General features: G+C 38.9%; 1 protein-coding gene across 1 annotated transcript in view; it reads left to right on the top strand.

Moving 5' to 3' along the window:
• LOC122797743 (centrosome and spindle pole-associated protein 1-like) overlaps positions 1-18,488 on the top strand; it is a 1,014,159-nt gene that overhangs the window by 957,399 nt on the left and 38,272 nt on the right. The window contains exon 5 of the mRNA XM_044066268.1: positions 12,901-12,978. Coding sequence (XP_043922203.1) covers positions 12,901-12,978 — 78 coding nt within the window. The remainder of the gene's footprint in view (positions 1-12,900; positions 12,979-18,488) is intronic.

The following is an 18,488-nucleotide window of genomic DNA, read 5'->3' as shown; positions in this document are numbered from 1 at the left end:
TCTTCTTCCTTCAAACAATCTACTCAGGTTGCTGGGGCTCAAACCCTTGAAAAACAAGACAAAAAGGTGTGGGCTACTCTGTTGCAAAGGAAAAGGAGTCACATAAAGGGTCTCCTGAATATCCTTCCACCTAGTCTTCTCTGTGCCTAGAGAACAGACATCTGTCTTTTTTGGATCAGACTTTCTCATTCAGTTTTGCATTCTTAGCCTGAATCATCTGTTCCACTGGGACAGCCAGTCCAAGCTAGCCTCCAGTCCACTATCAAGGTATCTATTCGGATACTGCCACTGAGCATCGCATTGAGGAGGTTCCTCAGAAGAGAACGTGAAAGAGAAGGTATTTAGACTCCCCACAAGAGTCTGTCACTGGAGAGACAGATTCTGATGAGGGGGAATGGTCCCCCAGGTAACCACTTGAATCCCATGGAGACATCTTGGAACTCCTTAAACAGAGGTGCTTGGTCTCTTAATAACTGCTCCCAAGAGGAATCAGTATTTCTGGAGGCATTCGGGTCTAGCCCATCTACCTACTGGGTGACTCTCCCTGCCGATGAGCTTGTAGATCTGGTCTCTCAGCAGGCATTGAAGGAACACGGGCATTGTCGAGCCTATTCCCAAGAGACCAGACAAAATCTTTGAACCTCTGTCTACACTGGAGTAAAGGAGTGTTTGTTACCATGGTTGTTGCGGCATTCATGAGAAAGGAGCTAACAGAACAGAGTTCTTTCGTCCACCCCCCAACAGGGAGTCTAGGGTACTAGGTAGATTTGGGAAATGTGTCTGTGCATCATTGACCTTCGCTTTAAGGCTACTGAATTATTTTGCAAATTTTACCAGACTTCAAAGAGATTTGATCAAGACCTGACCGAATCTCTTAGGGTCCATGTCCTGTGAGGAAGGGAATACCATTTCATCACAGCTAGCTACCCTTCAGTCAATATCTAATTCATGCATAAGGTTAATTTCTCATGCTGCGGAAGGTACCTCACTGGTGGTGGGTTCAGGCATTTCCATTGGGAGACTTGCTTGGATGCTCTTGTGTGATTTTGCAAAACTATTTAAATCTTTTGTCATCAGTGCACCTATTTATGGAACCTTTCTGCTTGTACCCAAGGTAAAAGACGCACACTCCCGGATGCGAGTAAGAAGGAAAGACCCTGGCTGCTGTGGGTGTACATTTTTTTTACTCTTCAAAAGGAGGTCATTTTCTGGGAACCAGCAAGGCCGTAGAAAGATGTTTTTGAAGAAATCCCAGTGTCTGTCTTAGGAATCTCATGGAGATAGTTCCCCCAGGGGCAGAGAAGGGAACTCAAATGGCAGATGCTGTCCCTGTGGCATAGGTGGTCTGCATAACCAGGGATGAAGAGATTCTTTCTCAGATGGTTCCTATAAGCAATCCTGAATGCAGGCCTCACTGTTTACCTCAGGAGGCAGTTGAGGGACATTTATCCCTGCACCAGAGAGCCTAGCTAGATATCACAAAAATTTAATGGATGAGTAGGATAATATGTGGAGATTATATTATACCATTTTTCCAATCCCATGCAGCAGTTCCAAAGAAGATCCCTGATGTTCCACCCAGTCGAAGGGAAGCAGCTTCTCTAGAGGTGAAAAAGCAGCTAGAAAAAAAGTCATCCAAGAGGTCCCCCCAGACAAGGCAGGATCCAGAAATTATTAAAGATTCTTTTTGGTGTCAGAAAAGGCTTGAGACCAATTGTGGATCTCGGCAGACTAAATCAGTCTGTTCAGTGTGCATAGTTCTAGGTCACTGAGGCCATTCTGCCATTTCTGCACAAGCATGGCTGGATGTACTCAGATCTTCAAGATGTGTACTATCACATCAAAATTAACAGGCAATCCAGAAGATACCTGTGCTTCCAGCTGGGAACCAGTCATTACCAGTTCAGAGCACTGCCCTTTGGTCTCACCACAGCTCCTAGGATGTTCACTAAATGCATGGCAGTTGTAGCAGCTCACCTGAGACTGCTGGTTTGAGTGTTTCCATATCTAGACAACTGGCTCCTGACTGCTCCAACCAGGCATCAACTGATTCAAGCAAGAGAGTACTTACAGCTGTGCTCCCATCTAGGAATATCAGTCAGTTACCATAAATATCAACTCGTACTGACTCAGTTTGGAATTCATCGGTGTTCATCTGAATACCCAATAGCTTCTTTTCCTCTATCTCGAATAGAAACTGTTCAGTTCCAGGTCAAGAAGGTAATTCAAAACTTTTCCCTTCCCAGCATGTCTGATATTTCAAGCCTTGAGATCCATGGCAGTGGTAATCACCCTTGTACCACTTGCCGGGTTCCATATGCGAATTCTTCAGTGGACTCTCTTTAGGTGCTATTGATTCTGGTTTGAGTCCTAACGACTTGATGAAATAAAGCTCCAGATAGAAGTCAGTTCCATGCTAGTCTGCTGAGATCCTTCAGCATCATCTCTATAGTTGTTGTCAGCATGTCCAGCCATCTGATTGCAGGTCACCCTGTTCGCCTGGTTCCTTCTATCCTTCCGAACATAATGTCATCCTCCAATGACCTCTATCTCCTGATGGTGTGACCACAATAAGACAGTCGTAACTTCATCATTTGGGGCTTCTAGTGACATAGCCAGTTTGATCTCTTCCAAAAATCTAATTCTTCTGGCAGTTCATGGCATGCATAGAATCCTCCTCCAGCACCAAAGTTCAAGTGAGTCAGTCTTCTTTCTGTCCTGTTTCTATAGTGTCTGGCTTTTGCATCCATAATTGTCACTGAGCAAATCCATTATTGACCACTGAGAAAACGAGAGCGTGGGCAAGTCTTGGCTTCTTTTTGAATGTTTTATTTCCTTACTTTTGAATACTTTGTTGAGAACCTTCATTGTAGAGTGACCATGTGCTATTCTGAGAAGTATTTCTTCCCTGCTAGTTGCTTCCGTGTTTACAAAAGAAGGCAGGAGATTAAAATCCATTACAGCTTCTATTCTGTCATCTTAAAGATCAAAATCTTTGTCATTTTCCATGTTCATAATCTTCATCTTGTCTATGTTCAGTTCTAATCCCATGTTATGACTTTCGGCTTTAACTTTTCTCAGTAGTTACAGCACGTCATCTTTGCTGCTGGTGATGAGCATTGTCATCTGCATGGTGCAGGTTATTTATATTTTGGCTTCCAACTTTAAAACTGGCGCTGTCTTCCAAATTTGATTTTCTGAAGATGGCTTCACTGTAAAGGTTGAACAGGTAAGGTGCAAGATGCATCCTTGCCTGACACCATGTTTTATTGAAAACCAATCCGTGTTGTCATATTCAGTTCTCACTGCAGGCTCTTTATTTTCATAAAGCCTCTTTACCAACTGAGTTATGTGTTTGGGTATTCCCATTTGTTCTAGAGTTCTCCATAGTTGATCATGGTCCTCGCAAGTCAATAGCTTTGCTATAATTGATGAAGCAAAAGTTTATGGGTATTTGGTATTCTTTGCTCTTCTTCATTATCCATCTAACATTGGTAATAGTGTCTCTTGCTCCTCGAACTTTTCCAAAACCAGCCTGAACTTTGGGTAGTTCTTGCTCAATGTATGATTGTAGCCTTCGTTGTATTATTTTCAGAAATATTTTGCTGTTGTGTGGAACTAATGTAATCGTTCTGTAGTTGTTAAAATCCTTAGCTTTACCTTTCATCTGTGTAGGTATGAACATTGATGATCACCAGTTGGTTGGCCATGTTTTCCCATTCAAATCTGACACTTTTGAGTGTGGGCTATAAAAGCACCCTGAGCCTTTAATTCAATTGGAATACCATCGATGCCAGGTGACTTCTTGTTCGATAAAGCTTTAACTGCTGGTATGACTTTTTAAAATATCTGTTTTTTCCTAAATTATCAATTTCTGGTTCAACTTCCCCAATGTTATCCACATTGCCTTTTTTGCGTACATTTTCTTTATATTTTTTCCATCTTTTTTAATGCTTTCTGGATCATTCAATATCATTCCATTGACATCTTTAAGCATCCTCAGACGAGGTTGGAATTTCTGCCACAATCTCTTAATAGTCTGATAAGCAAGTCTGTTTTTTTTTTCTGTTTACATGCTCTAATTCAGTTGTCTTGAAATATCATTCCTCGTTTTTCTGAATTTGCATTGAAACTCTCAGTTCATTTGTGATACTTTGTCAGCGGAAATTTTGCTCATCTCTTTTGTTCTACTTTTCTAGTTTCTTCCAAGATCCAAGGTGACTTTTTGGCCTTCTTTCTCTTCTGGAGTGTTTTTTCAGCTTCGTCACTAATTATGGTTTTAATGTCATTCCATAACTCTTCAGGCTGTCTGTCCCCTGTATCAAGAACAGCAAATCTGTTTAATTTTATCCAGTAGTCTTGTGGGATATTTTCAGTGAATTATTTTGGAAGGTTCCTAATAATCATCTTGCGAAGCTTTTTCTTGATCTTGCATCTGCAAAAGCTCATGGTCTCTTCCACCTTCAATGGACACTTGCCACAGAATGGTCCGTTCTCCAACACCCATTATCCATGTTAGTCAAAATTACTCGTGTGCAAGCATTACCCTCTGTGGTGGATCCACTCCAGTCACCTCCACAAAGGCCGTCTTTTTGTTGTTCTTCAACCCAAGGCCACAGTGGTCAGGAAGGTCTCTCTGGAGGGGTGGGGGGGCATTTCCTGGGAAGGACAGCCCAAGGCACATGGTTTCCTAAAAAGACCAAGATGCATGTCAATTTCTTTGGATGAGAACTGTCCTAGCATTGCCGACCTTTCAAGATGCACTCAGTTGGGACTATTTAGATCCATAAGAAAAACAGTAGTACAAACGTCTCAAAATCCTTTAATAAAATCGAATAAAATGCAAAGCTTTCAACTTTCACAGGACTCTTCCTCTCACATTGATTTGTGTTTTATTCAATTTTATTAAAGGATTTGGAGATGTTTGCACTGCTGTTTTTCTTATGTGTTTGCCTAATTTTTTACAGCAGTAAATTTAGCTACCAAAGCATTTTGTTCTTGTTTTAACTATTCAGATCCAGGCAGTATGTCAGTAGGCTAGTACATCAACAAACAGGAGAATCAAATCTTAACCATCTGTGTCGAGAAGCTTGAAAGTATGGCAATGGGCAGTCTCGTCCATTTGCTTTCTGATAGCAATGCACATACCAGGGAAATCCAAAGTGATTGCAGACAAGTTAAGCAGATCCATTTTGATGCCTCATGGGTGGTCTGTCATTATCAAAGTGGTGAAGAGAATATTGTGTGAGTGGAGCCAACCATGCTGCAATCTATTTGCCTCTCCCCTTAACAACAAATACAACATTTTCTTTGTCCTGATCTCCTTATTGGGGAAGTCACCCAGAGATGCTGTACTTTACACTTGGCCTCCAGTCTCTTTCATGCTTATCCCCCATTACCCCCCAGTCTAAACATTTTATAGAAAGCATCTCCTTCAAGAGCACAGTTATCTTCATTGCCCTTTACAGGCCCCAAGTTGACAGCATAGTTTCTCCAATTCTGTTGATTGCGAGACAGCCCAGGCTGTCCTCACCCATCCATTGCATTTTATCTTCCCATAAACCTTCCACCAGAAAGATTTACAAAAGTAAATGGAATTGATTTGTTCTTTGGGCCCTAAACATAAACTTAGATCCCTTTTCAGCACCAATTTCAAATGCTGTTGAATGTTTAGCTACAATTTTTGGTGTAGGTGTTAGTTCCTGAAGTACTACAGTACAGTTAGCAACCATTTCTAACTTTCATCTAGGAGTAAATAATTCTAAAAAACTTCAGATGAGTGGATGAAGGAACAGGCAGCATGAAAAGTTCAAAATATGAAGTGTATTTATTTAACCTTTTAAAAATAAAGTAAATAGCCAGGATTAAGTGCTACCTTGTCTTTCGGGAGACTTCATCAGAATACCAAATGTACAGTTTTCCCTTCCTGTATATCTTCACTGAATTAATTAGTGGGAACTTGGAAACAAAATTAGCCATTAAAATTTTAAAGGAGTACACACATTATTTAAACTCTGTGCTTCCCTAGAATTACAAAATAGCTTCAAACATATGACCTAAAAGTGTTAAAAATCCTTTAAAAAATTGCAGTGTTTTAAACATAGTAATAAAAAAATAAAATTTAAATGAATATAAATAAAAAATAAAAACTAACTCACAATTCAACTTTCTTAAAATTACTTAAGAAAAAATCCAGGGCTGTGCATGATCTTAAAATTCCAAGAGCATTATTAAAACACACGCACAGAAAATTCAGGACCAAAATCCATATTTTTAGGGCTGTAAGCTTCAGTGCAATGCTGTCATTCAGACCGAAGTGGGGGCAGGCAAACAGCATTTAACCCAGGTTACATCTTTATATTCACCAACATTTTCCCAATCCCCATCCCCCCTCTCCAGGTTCCTTTCAACAATTTCAATAATTCCAAATAAAAATGTATTTTTGCTAATGTTGCAGTTATGCTCATATATCCTTTTTTCAATGCCCTCTCTGTTTTGCCTTTATAGAACATATTGCACCCAGAGCATCCAACCCTGTAAATAATACCTGCCGTGCCACAATTTCCATTATTAAAACTGACTTTGGACTTTGTCATTATTTAAAATCATGCTTTCCCCTTCAGAAATCCAGGGACATTGTTACAAGCTCCATACGTTTTTGTACCTACTTTGGGCTTTGGAATACCTAAAGTGCATAAGGGCTTGATAAAACCCCCTTACAGACCAATTGTTTCCGCTGCTGGTTCCAGGACCCACCCTTTAGGCAATTTTATTGATAGAACATGGGCAGGAAACCCATTTATTGAGAGACTCTTAGGATTTTTTTTTGAGAAGGTTGACACCAGAGATATGGGATCCTGAGAGAGGATTTCTCAGTATTAACTTTGTGGATTTGTTTAACTCGATACTAACAGAAGAGGGAATTCACTCTTCCTGGACACTTTGAATGTAAAATTTTAACTGCAGATTGTGTTAGAATTTTATTCGATTTATAGATTTGGTATTAAATAATTTTATTTATTTTGAGGGGAAGTTTTTAAACAGCTGAAAGAAGTAGCAATGTGGGCTGTATTTGCCCTGTTTATGCAAACACAGTTTTGTTGGCCTGGAAGAAAAACAGGATATACTTATTTAAATATTTTAAGTTTATCATGTGCTATTTTAGGTTCTTAGATATGTTTATTCTATGTACTCTCTCAGAAGAAAATGTTAACGAAATTATAGCATTTATGTATAAATTCATGCCATTTTTAAATTTTACTTTTTCTTTTAATAAGAAAACTTTCAGTTACTTAGGTGCTCAAGATAAGCAAACGGGTTGGGTTCAAATAAAAAAAAAATTGGAAAACCAACTTTGAGTAATTCATGTTTACATTTTACCAGTTTGCATCCCTTCATGCTTAAGAATCTTGTTGGGGTCAGTGTATTAGAGTTGCCAGGATGACCTCAAGTTATAATTTGGAAGAAGAAATGGATTTACTTAAAAAAAAAAAAAAAAAAAAAAAAAAAAAAGTTTGAGGGGATATCCTGAACCTATGTTACAGGAAATTTCTGTTGAAGTAACAGACTCATGGGGTATGAAATCTAAACCCCTATTAGGAATAGGAGTGAATTTGGTTAAGAATGAACTCACACACCCCTTGGGATGCAGTAGCATGCGTTTCGATAGAACTTGTGTTGTGGCTAACAAGGACTTCTCAGGTAATGTTAAGAGCATTGTAAAAAATAATTGGAAATTCTTGATAGAATTGTCAGATAAGAGCCAGATCATTCCATACCTTATTATATAAAAGAACAAATCAGTGTTTGGTCTATGATTTTCATAATATCCACATATTTTTAGCATCTAAAGAGTGTCTTAAAGTAGTACATAGACCATATTGACAACACAATTTCACTAATTTGTAGGAGACTGGGTACAAAAAGATATTACTTGAAGAAAATAAGTATACAAAGGATGGAAAGCTCACAGTAGATGCAAAAAAGTGTGGCGCTTGTAAACAGTGTCCTTGGAATTTTGAAGGGGAAATCATGATTTTAAATAATCACTTAAAGTCCAAAGTCAGATTTAAGAGTGGAAATTGTGGCATGACTGATATTATTTACATGGCTAAATGATCTGGGTGTGATAGGTTCTATACAGGCAAAACATAGAGGGTGTTGAGAAAAAGGAATATACAAGCATAACTACAACATTAGAAAACAATGTTAACAATGCCCTGGCTAGACACTTGGAAACTTGTAGCAATAGCAACAGATTTTTTTATCTGGAATTATTGAAATTGTTGAAAGGAGCCGGGTGGAGGGGGAGATTGGGAAAATTTCCTTCAGTATAAGAATATGAATTTGGTTTTGAATTATTTTAACAGAAGTATTTTTATATGTGTGCATGTTTCTTTAACAATTCTGTTGGATTTTTAAGATCATGCACAACCCTGGATGTTTTCTTAAGTAATTTTAAGAAAGTTGAATTGTGACTAATTATATTTTATTTATATTCATTTAAATTTTTACATTTTCATTTATTATTACTATGTTTAAAACATTGCAACATTTTTAAAGGATTTTAACACTTTATAAGTCGCATTTTGTAATTTTAGGGAAGCAGAGAGTTTAAATGGATGTGTTCCTTCACAATTTTAATGACTAATTTTGTTTCTCAGTTCCCACTAATTAATTCAGTGAAGATATAAAGGGAGGGGAAACTATATACTTGTTTTTAAGTCTCCCGAGAGAGACAAAAGTGCGTAATCTCTGTTATTTTTTTTAAATGGTTATACTTCCTATTTTGAACTTTTCATGCTGACTGTTCTTTCATCCACTCATTTGAAGTTTTTACGTTACCAGTTTTGAATGGAATACCCTATTGTAAATGTTCATGGTTTTAGTAAATAATTCTACTTCAGGTTCCTCTAACCTTTGCAAAGCCTTTCTAAGAACAACCTTTACACTTAGATCTCCTTTAAAGGATCCTACCCCTCCACTAGATTTAAACATTGTACTTCAGACCGTGACTCAACCTTCATTTGAACCTTCGGCTAAATCTGATCTAAAATTTTTAACCTGGAAAACTGTTTTCTTAGTTGCTATTACATCTGCCAGGTGAGAGTCTGAACTTCAAGCGTTGTCTTTTAAGCCTCCTTATTTAGGTTTTCACAAGGGTAGTGTTTCTGTACAGACTAATCCGTCCTTTTTACCAAAGGTGGTTTCTGAGTCTAATATTAATCAGGTCATTAATCTTCCAGTGTTCTTTCCAAATATTTCAATCTAAGATTATTTATTACATTTGTTAAATGTATGCAATTAGGTTTCTATCTTCACACAAGTAAGGATCTAAAAGTCTGTACAATTGTTTGTTTCCTTTTCTGATTCAAAACTAGGCAAACCAGTATCTAAAGTTACTCTAGCCAAATGGTTAACTGATTGTACTACCTTTTTTTATCAAGAAATGGGCTTACCTTTACCAAAACCACCCAGAGCACATTCCACCAGGTCTGTGGCAACTTCATCAGCCTTTTTGTCCAGAACTTCCTTGGATGATAATTGTGCAGCTGCAACTTCTTGCTCATTACAAACTAGATCTGGTCTCTGGGGGAAGAGCAGCCTTTGGCTTTGATGCTCCGGAATGTACTTCCTTAGAGCCCTCCCTGGATTATGTAGTTGAAGGCTGTCCCAACAATTGAGGAATGAACGAAATGGACAACATCAGATTAAAAAGTTATGTGCTCACCATAATGTTCCATCTGTGTTGCCCATTTTCATTCTTCCTCAACTTCCTACCCACCTACCCCCCTTCTTGTTTTACTCCTGGAGAGATTGAACAGTATTAGTAGAACCTCTGTTACTTGTTTGAGCTCCAGCTTCCATTCTTTTCCACTGCTCTGTTAGTTATATAGGCAGCAAACTAGATCTGAGGTACGTTAGGTTGGGGGGCATTATGGGTAAAAGGAGGAGCTCGAGACTCCAAGAATCCAAGAAGAAGCAGCCGAGTTGGATCCGAGCACCAGCAGTTTGAGGAAGAACAAAAATGGATAACACATATGGAACACTATGGTGAATGTGTAACTTTTTATTACAAAATGTGACTTCTAGTCCTAATTGCCCACAATGTAATAACTGAGAGCTTTGTGCAATATGTTAAGAAACGTGTGAAAAAATCTCAATACTTTCGGATATGAAGTGCACTTAGCTCATTTGGAATATTGGAAAACTCCCATGCAAGGTTTAGTCGTTTAACCATTTCACATAGTGATGTGTCACATTAATAAGTAGAATTCATATATCTTCTACTTTGTGAATACCCGAGAATTTTTGTTGTATAAAAGGAATGATGAAACAAGGCTAATTTATGCAAAAGAATTGCTATGGTCATAGATTGTGATGATCTTTGAAACTGGCCTACAGAGAGAGAATACAGCAAAGTTCTTCAGAGAAGTAGCCAGAATGTTTAATAGGTAATCAGTGTTGAGCAGCCAGAGTCCTTTGTTGTTCATACTCAGGATTGTGAACTGCTGAGGAGAAATCTGAGAAATTTGTTCAAGGCAGCAGTGTTTAATAGTGACTTTTGAATGCAGACTTTGTATATATTGCTTCCTAGCCTCCAAGATAATCCAGAGAGATATTAAGATAAATGTTTCAAGAGATATTTCCGCAACGGTGTCAGTCATGGCCTCAAGCTAAATGCCAAAAAATGCATTGTCATCCCGTTTGGGAAAAACAAAACACCCACGCATTACCACATAGGCGGCAGCCCTCTTAATACAGAAGAGGTAATAAGAGATCTGGGGACCCAGGTAGATAGTAATCTCTCCTTTGACAGTCATTTTGCTAAAGTAGTTAGGAAATCCTTCTATGTGGCCCATCTAATTACTAAAGGGTTCGCATTTAGAAATAGAGGTTATAGTGCCCCTCCACTCGTCACTCATCAGACCCATCATAGAGTGCAATGCCCCATTTGGGATGTACCTCACAAGACCACAAAAGCACCTCACCAAGAGGATTACTGGCCTCAGACATATATCCTATGCAGCCCGACTAAAAAAACTCCGGCTGTACTCCATGGCATATCGCTTACTCAGAGGTGATTTCTGCCCGACTTACAAAGCCATGTCCAAGTCAGAATTGATGGACATGCTCCACCTAAAGAAATCCAAGTCACTGCGAGCCATGCACTGTAGTGAGCTAAACCTTGTCACAGCAATAAATAGAACATGCTGGAGGGATAGATTCCTGTCAGAGACTCCCCATGCTTTGGAACAAAATTCCAAACTACATTAGGCAGAGCCCCTCACTAACGCTCTTCAAGAGAAACCTTGACGAGTGGATTGATAACAGAAAATGCACCCCTGTGATCACTTCATTGGCTCTGCTTGACAGAGGCTCAGTTAATTAATCAATGGGGTGGCGAAAGCCAACATACTCTGGATAGGCTTATAAATGCACTCGGGCAGATAGCCTGGTACCTACCTCTGAAAATCTTTAGGCGAAATTGCAGTTCGTAATGGTTTAGAACATCCAGAGAGACTAGTTAATGAGTTAACAAATGGAGAGGTTGACACGAGCATCTGAAGTGCAGGCCACAAATTTCCTCCAGGTTTGGAAGACTGCTTGGAAAGCTAGGTAGATATTCAGATAGTTTAAAAGACTGAAAGTATAAAATAAATCTAACCAGTATTGAGTTATTACTGCTATTAAGTGTTTTGGTTACGTACCTGTAGGAAAGTCTGTTACTATTGTAGTAATCAATTTTAGGTGAGCGTACTACCTGAAAGAGATGCATATAGAAATAAAATGTTCGCTACAATGTTTAGTGTAGTTCCCTAAATTCAAGAGTTGTAAACAAGAATTGGTTTAAAAGATGATCTGGTAATGTATGTTGATGGTGTTCTCCAACCTTGCTTTTTGCTTATTGTTTGGTAACAAGAAATGCAGTATCCCTTGAGTGTCATAAAAGCCTCTTTGTATATTTTGTTTCTACTAGTTCAACCCTCATGTCCTAGAGCCACCCAGCAGCTAGTAAAGTTGCACCAGCACTCAAACTTCTAACTCATACAAACAAAAAGAAGTAAAGGTATTTAAAGGTATGCATTGTTAATAAGCCAGTTCCATTGGCATATAATTATGGACCTAATTAGGACCCAGGCGACCAGAGTTCATTTAATGGCATAGGTGCTTGATGGAACTAGTGCAGGGAGGATGAGGCGAGGCTTAGTCTGCTCACCGTTCTTTAAGAGTGATGAAGTGTGTTTTGTAGGCACATTGTTATTGAAACCCCAGTGAAAACAGGGAATTAGGGAAATGCTGTCTGGAAGGTATTGGGCCTTTTTCATCGGTTTTAAGCATGAATATCATTCAGAGGCCCACACCTTTGGACACTTATGCTATATGCAAGGAATGACGGACTTTAAAGGCAGAATCCAATTCTTTAATGCAAGGATGATTGCTTCCTCTCCTAATTTGCATGAACTCATCCCAAGGAACAAGTAAGCTGTAGCGCTTTCACACCAGGAAATGGATTAAGCCATTGATGGTTGGGAAGGATGGGCTTATTAGTAAGGTTGGGGACTAGGCAAAAAAAGATATTGAATAAATCACATGAATTGTATGTAAAAAAAGATACAATATACCAGTTTAATGTTTTAAAATGCCATCTTAGAGACAACACTGTTATGCCATCTGATTTCATAAATGTAGTGTTCTGTGCCTTTTAATCAGTGGAAACATTAAGTTCCAGCTTATAGCACCATAGACTGTTGCCAAGACCTACTAGCAGCAGACCTTTATCTGTTCTATAAAGTGAGCAAACTTTACCATAGTGAAATGTATCTTTTTTTTTTTTTTTTTTTTTAACTAAATGTTGCTATCTAAGATTTAATCAGAATTTTATTTCATTTTTTAAAGAAAAATGCCAGGAATAATGACACAGATCAGTCTACTCAAGGATTGTCTCTTCCCATTGGAGAGAGGAGATCTGCTAAGGTAAAGCAGTCTGTATGCATATTGGCTACGTTTTTGCATTATATATGTATGAAAGCTTTTTTATGCATTTGCATTGCTTGCGGGTAATATTCCATTTAATTAAATATTTCAGACAAGTAGTTTGTAATGTTAATATTTCTATTCTTCATTAAGCTGATGTCATAACAATGTAGGTCCTGTTGTTTTGATTCATTTGTTTATGTATCTATTTAGAGTAGTCTGAGTAACGAAATAACGTTTCTGGTTGCATTCCAAGCTTTTAGACGTATCTTAATATAGATGTAACCTAACTTAATTTTGTCACTGAACAGAACCTTGTGCTTCTGTTAGTTTCCAGTGAAATGTATTTTCCAAAGTGTTGCATGACTTATTCTTGACTTAACATGACTGTTAAATGTGGTGTTCTTAATATTGATCACTGCTGCAGTAGCGTAATCTATATGGGTTATATCCTGCCAAAGGTTTAACAACCGTCCAGCTTACAAAGCTTCAGGGCATCTTCCACATGCCCAGACTGATAAGCAGCTTGAGCTGAGCGGGAAGCTCTTCAGAGCTTTACTACCTCCCAAGAGTATGCTGCTCTGAGGCTTCTGAGCATCGATGGTTGGCATGGGATTTCCTTAGCTGGGCAGATAAGTTCCCCTTTGGGAAAAAAACTTACATTTACTTTTTATTACTGGTGTTTTGTTACTTTCCTCTTCAGGTAAGTTATTTTTAAGTTAGAATTGTCTAGAGACTGCAACATACTTTTATACGGAGCACTCTGTTCTGTCAGTTTAAATTTAGTGTTCTCTAAATGATAAAGCTATTTTCTGTGGAGAAATTGTTTATTTTAAGGTTGGAGGGGCTGCCACAGTGTTTGAAATTACTTTAATCTGACAAACTTTTGTGGATTGGTAGTTTTACTGGCATTATTGCATGTATTCCCCAGGATAGAGAGACTATTTTTAGACTGACTGTGGGACAGATTGACACTTTTACAGTCAGTCCTTCTGGGCACAAAAAGAAAAAGTTAAGCAAACAGTCTTTGCCACCATGACAGGTAAGCAGTTTGCCTCAGCCCCATGTGGGTGACTCTGCTGTGGCCATTTGTTGCACCTCAGACCACTCATCTTTTACCCTGGATCCCTCTGGTGTAGCACCTACAGCCACTGTGGACTTTGAGGGCTGACCACGTCCTTTGCGGCTGTTGGGGTCCTCTCAGTGGGTAAGGGAGAACCACTCTTGTTGGTCTTGGGAGATGGAACAAGGAAGGTTTCCCTGTTGTGTCAGAATACTGTGTCCATCTCTGGGGAAACAGCTGCTGCCATTAGTAATGTGGATGGGTCCCATTTTTCCTGCCCCCCCCCCCCCAAAAAAAAAAGCATGGATCTACTCGTAATATTTCTTTTGATAAGAGTAGTTTACTTAGTCTGGCTCAGGGTTTGATTCAGTCTATTGATCCTTCATGTAGAGCAGTTTCTGGTAAAAAAAAAAAAGAGGGATACTTCCTTTCCTGAAGAGATTCAAGATTCTGAATCTGATCCATGAGATGCAGGGATCAGATTCAGGGTTTTGTCCTCAGATTTCTGATTCAGACTCGGGAGAGCTCTTTCTGATTTTCCGTAGGTGGGAGTCTCTTTCTCTGAGACTATTGCTAAAATGTCTGTTCAGTGAGAACCTCGGTTTTTCAGCCCCTCAAAAAGACTATGGGTTGTTACAGAAAGATTTTCCAGAACTTACACCTGTTCCTCCTGTCTTGTGTCCTTTAGAGGATGTGCATCTTATTGCCTTCAATTTTCCTGATGGTCAAGCTGTTCCTAAAAAAAGGCAGATAGGATGCATAAAACTCCTCAGTCTTTTCAATTTTTATACACTTTTCTTAAGCATGATCCAGCAACCTATAGCCTTAGCTGACACCTCTGCTGCTAAGCACATAAGTTAATTCCAAGCCTACCCTTTCTAATAAGGATGAGAAAATTATTTATAGGTGTGGGGAAATATGTAGTAGTCTCTTATATTAAAGTTTATTCTGACATATTGTGAAAGTATGAGGAAAGTTTTACTTTTCTTGTGAAAAAAAATTGTATTAAATAACTTGGTTTCTTCTATTGCACAGGTCACTGTTTGCATTTGCAGTGTGTATGACTCTGTTGATACTTTTTCAAGGGCTATGGTCACTGGTATGGTTTTAAGGTTTGCTTGACTCCATTCTCAGAATCTTCCACATGATGATAAAAATATTTTAAATTTGCTGTTGGATAGCGATTTAGTGTTTGGCCCCACTGCTGCAGAGGTGATCAGAAAGTGTGATAAAAGGGACAAGCTGATCTAGGGAATCTCTAAGATTTTTTGACCCAAGGGATTTTTTCCTCATCCAGTTTTAGCAAAAACACAGAATAAACAGTGTCAACAGAATTCAAGTAAACGGATGTCTAAAATGTGGCAAGGAGGTTCCCAAAAGGAGGTCTCAAACCTCCCAAATCCAAAGACACTCCAAGTCTGAATGACTATTCGAGACCTGTGAAGCCCCTACCACCCTGCCCCTCTTTCTCATCCAGAAAGTGAATCTGTTTTTCTCTTTGGAAACAGATTGTTTGAAAAATGGGATCTGAAAATCATTCATTTCCATTACCGATGGCAGTGGGAGGAAATTCCTCCTTTCCAGGGGTCATTCCACATCCTGCAGATCAGACTTGTTTCATTTCCACCTGCCTTCATCTCATGCTGTCCCAGGAAGTGATGTAACCAGTTCCTCCTCCTCTTCAGGTGGGAAAGGGGTTTGATTCAAGAATGTTCCTAGTCCCAAATAAAGAAAATGCTTGGAGATTACTTCTGGATCTTCCTTTCCTAAACCTGTTTGTGATGGTGTCCAAATTCAAAACCTGTTGCTTCTTTTCCTCTCAAGTTTTTTGATAACACTAGACTTAAAAAAAAAAAAAAAAAAAAAAAAATGCTTATTGTCACATTTGTGTTCATCCAGACTTCAGGTATTTCTTAAGGTTTTGTGAGTCTAGATCACATTATCCATCCTCTGCCTTACCCTTTGGAGTAGCCACTGCATTATGAGTATTCACTAAGTTTCTAGCTTCAGTTATAGCTCATTGTAGGCTACAGGGTATCCACTTGTTTATGTATTTAGTTGATTTGCTTATCTTTGTTGAGTCTTTTTGAAAATGTTAGGAATCTCTCTGTTGGGTGAGAGAGCTCTTGTGCAAGCTGGGATTAGAAGAGAACATTCAAAAGTCTTTTCTGGAATGTGAATTATAGACACCTCATTTCAAAGAGCCTTTCTTCCAAGGGAGAAAATAGATCTTTATTTAGATTTTTCTAGGCTTTTCCACTCAGACTTCAGCCACTGTGAGGAAATACCTCCTGATTTTGGATCTCATGGCATCTGTGATTCTACATGACACCCCTGGCAAGACTCCACAAGAAAGATACTGCAGTATCTAAAAATCTCTCTGGTCCCAGCATCAGCACACTTTATATTTTCAAATCCCAGTACTGGGTTTGTCAGAAGAGAAGTCACTTGATGGAGACAAGGGCCATCGTTTAGTCTCCCCTTTTCCCTCCCTGCTCCAAAACAGTCACCTCAGACTTTGCTTGGGGAGCAGTTTCAGGAGAGAGAAAAGTGAAGGATGTGGACACCAAGGATGGACACAAGCACATAAATTTCAAGGAAATGCCCTGACCAAGGCTCTCCATTTTCTAAGCTATTTTTGGTCCCCTGGACCTTTTCAAGTGGTTACAGACAATACCACAGTAATGTGGCATATCGGCAAACAAGGAGTTGCCAGGTCATATCCCCTGTGCAGACTAGCTGTATTAGCTTGGGATATAGCTTCACAGCACAGTCTCACTCTACAGGCATCCTACATTCCGTCAGAGCAAAATTTTGTGGTAGACAAACCTGAGCAGGACTAGGGCAGACCTCACAAATGCAAATTAGACCCGGGGGTCTTCCAGGATTTGATCCATCTGTGGGGAGTTCCTCATGTTAGACCTGTTTGCCTCCTCTCTGCACATCAAGTGACAAAGTTCTGTTTCACGTCTCCATGCAAGAAGGCCTGGAATACGGATGCCTTTTCTTTGGACAGAAGTGTTCCTGTATGCCTTTCCACTAATATGCAGGGTACTTCTGAAGATTCAGAAGTAATCCCCAATGATCATTTTGGCGACTCCCTTCTGGCCTAGGCAAACTTAGTTCTTTCTTGTGGTAATTGTCCCTGGCCATTTCCAAAAGCTTCCTAATAGAGTGGATCTACTCACACAAGAGCATGGGTGTTTGATACATCTCGACATCAGTTATCTTCAGTTGACTTGCCTGGATGATGGGGTCTGAATTTCTTGTAGGCACCAATTTTCTGATGCTGTACAGAAAAAAAGCATGCTACTAGAAAATCCTATATTAGCAAGTAGAAAACTTTTTCTAGTTTGTGCCAACAACATAATCAGCACCCATTCAGGGCTAGTTGCTCTCTGGTTTTACAATATTTGAATTACTATCATGTGGCCTTTCCTTATACCTCTATCAAAGTTCATTTATTGGTCATTTCAGCATGCCTGCCCATGGATCTTCCTCTTTCAAGATAGTTATATGTCAAAATGTTCTTGAAAGGGGTTTTGCACAAGAGGCTTCCTAGTAAATGGGTGGCCCCTCTTTGGGATCTTAATTTTGTTAAGAGAAACGAATACTTGCTCGGTTTGAACCAACTAATCTGTGTGTTGAGGTACTTAACATGGAAAACAGTTTTATTGATTGCTCTGACCTCTGCAAGAAGGATATCAGAGTAGCAAGACACAGGCAACTCCAGTACTACCTTGACAGACCTAAATCTTTTAAGATCATCAGATCAGTTGTTCATTTCTTGTGAAGGTAAAAAGGGATAAGTGTCAAAACATACTGCTCTGATGTTGTCATTTTCATTCATTCCTCAGTTGTTGGGTTTGGATACAACTCTGCCGCTTCTTCAGGTCATAGTATTCTTGAACTCTGAAGCTCCTCCCTTTACCTGTAATTTTCCACGTACCTAAAGTACTCCAGATCTCATTTGTTGCCATTGTGAACAAATGTGGATTATGAGCTCTTGAGCATTGAGATATAGTCATCATTTTGTGCCTTAAATGAGTCTAGATTTATTTATTTTTATTTTTCTTCAATACCTATATCTCCATTGTACCCCTTTCACTGTTGCATTTTTCATTTCCTCCATTGTCTCTCTTCTTTTACTCTTTGTGTACTTTGCATTAACATCATTGGTAATCTTTTCTTTCCTCCTCTTGTACTAAATTTAGAACCACTTCATTACCAAATGTTGGTAGTCTTTTCATCCTTTATTTTATTTTTCTTTTCTATTGGATTTTCTAAATATATCTTTATTATTGGATTGTTATTTTTCTTATTTGTTAAAAATGTCAGTTAAGCCTTCCGGCTTTAGAAATGCATTTCTTTTGGACATAAGATTCCAAGCTTTGAGGCTCACAGGGAGTGTGTATACTGTTTACGTCCATAACATTTGGATGTTGAA

The sequence above is a fragment of the Protopterus annectens genome, chromosome 3.part1, assembly GCF_019279795.1.
Source record: "Protopterus annectens isolate FY-2018-M chromosome 3.part1, PAN1.0, whole genome shotgun sequence".
Lineage (NCBI taxonomy): Eukaryota > Metazoa > Chordata > Ceratodontiformes > Protopteridae > Protopterus > Protopterus annectens.
The sequence above is the reverse complement of the archived record's forward strand: the minus strand, read 5'-3'. Positions and strand labels throughout refer to the sequence as shown.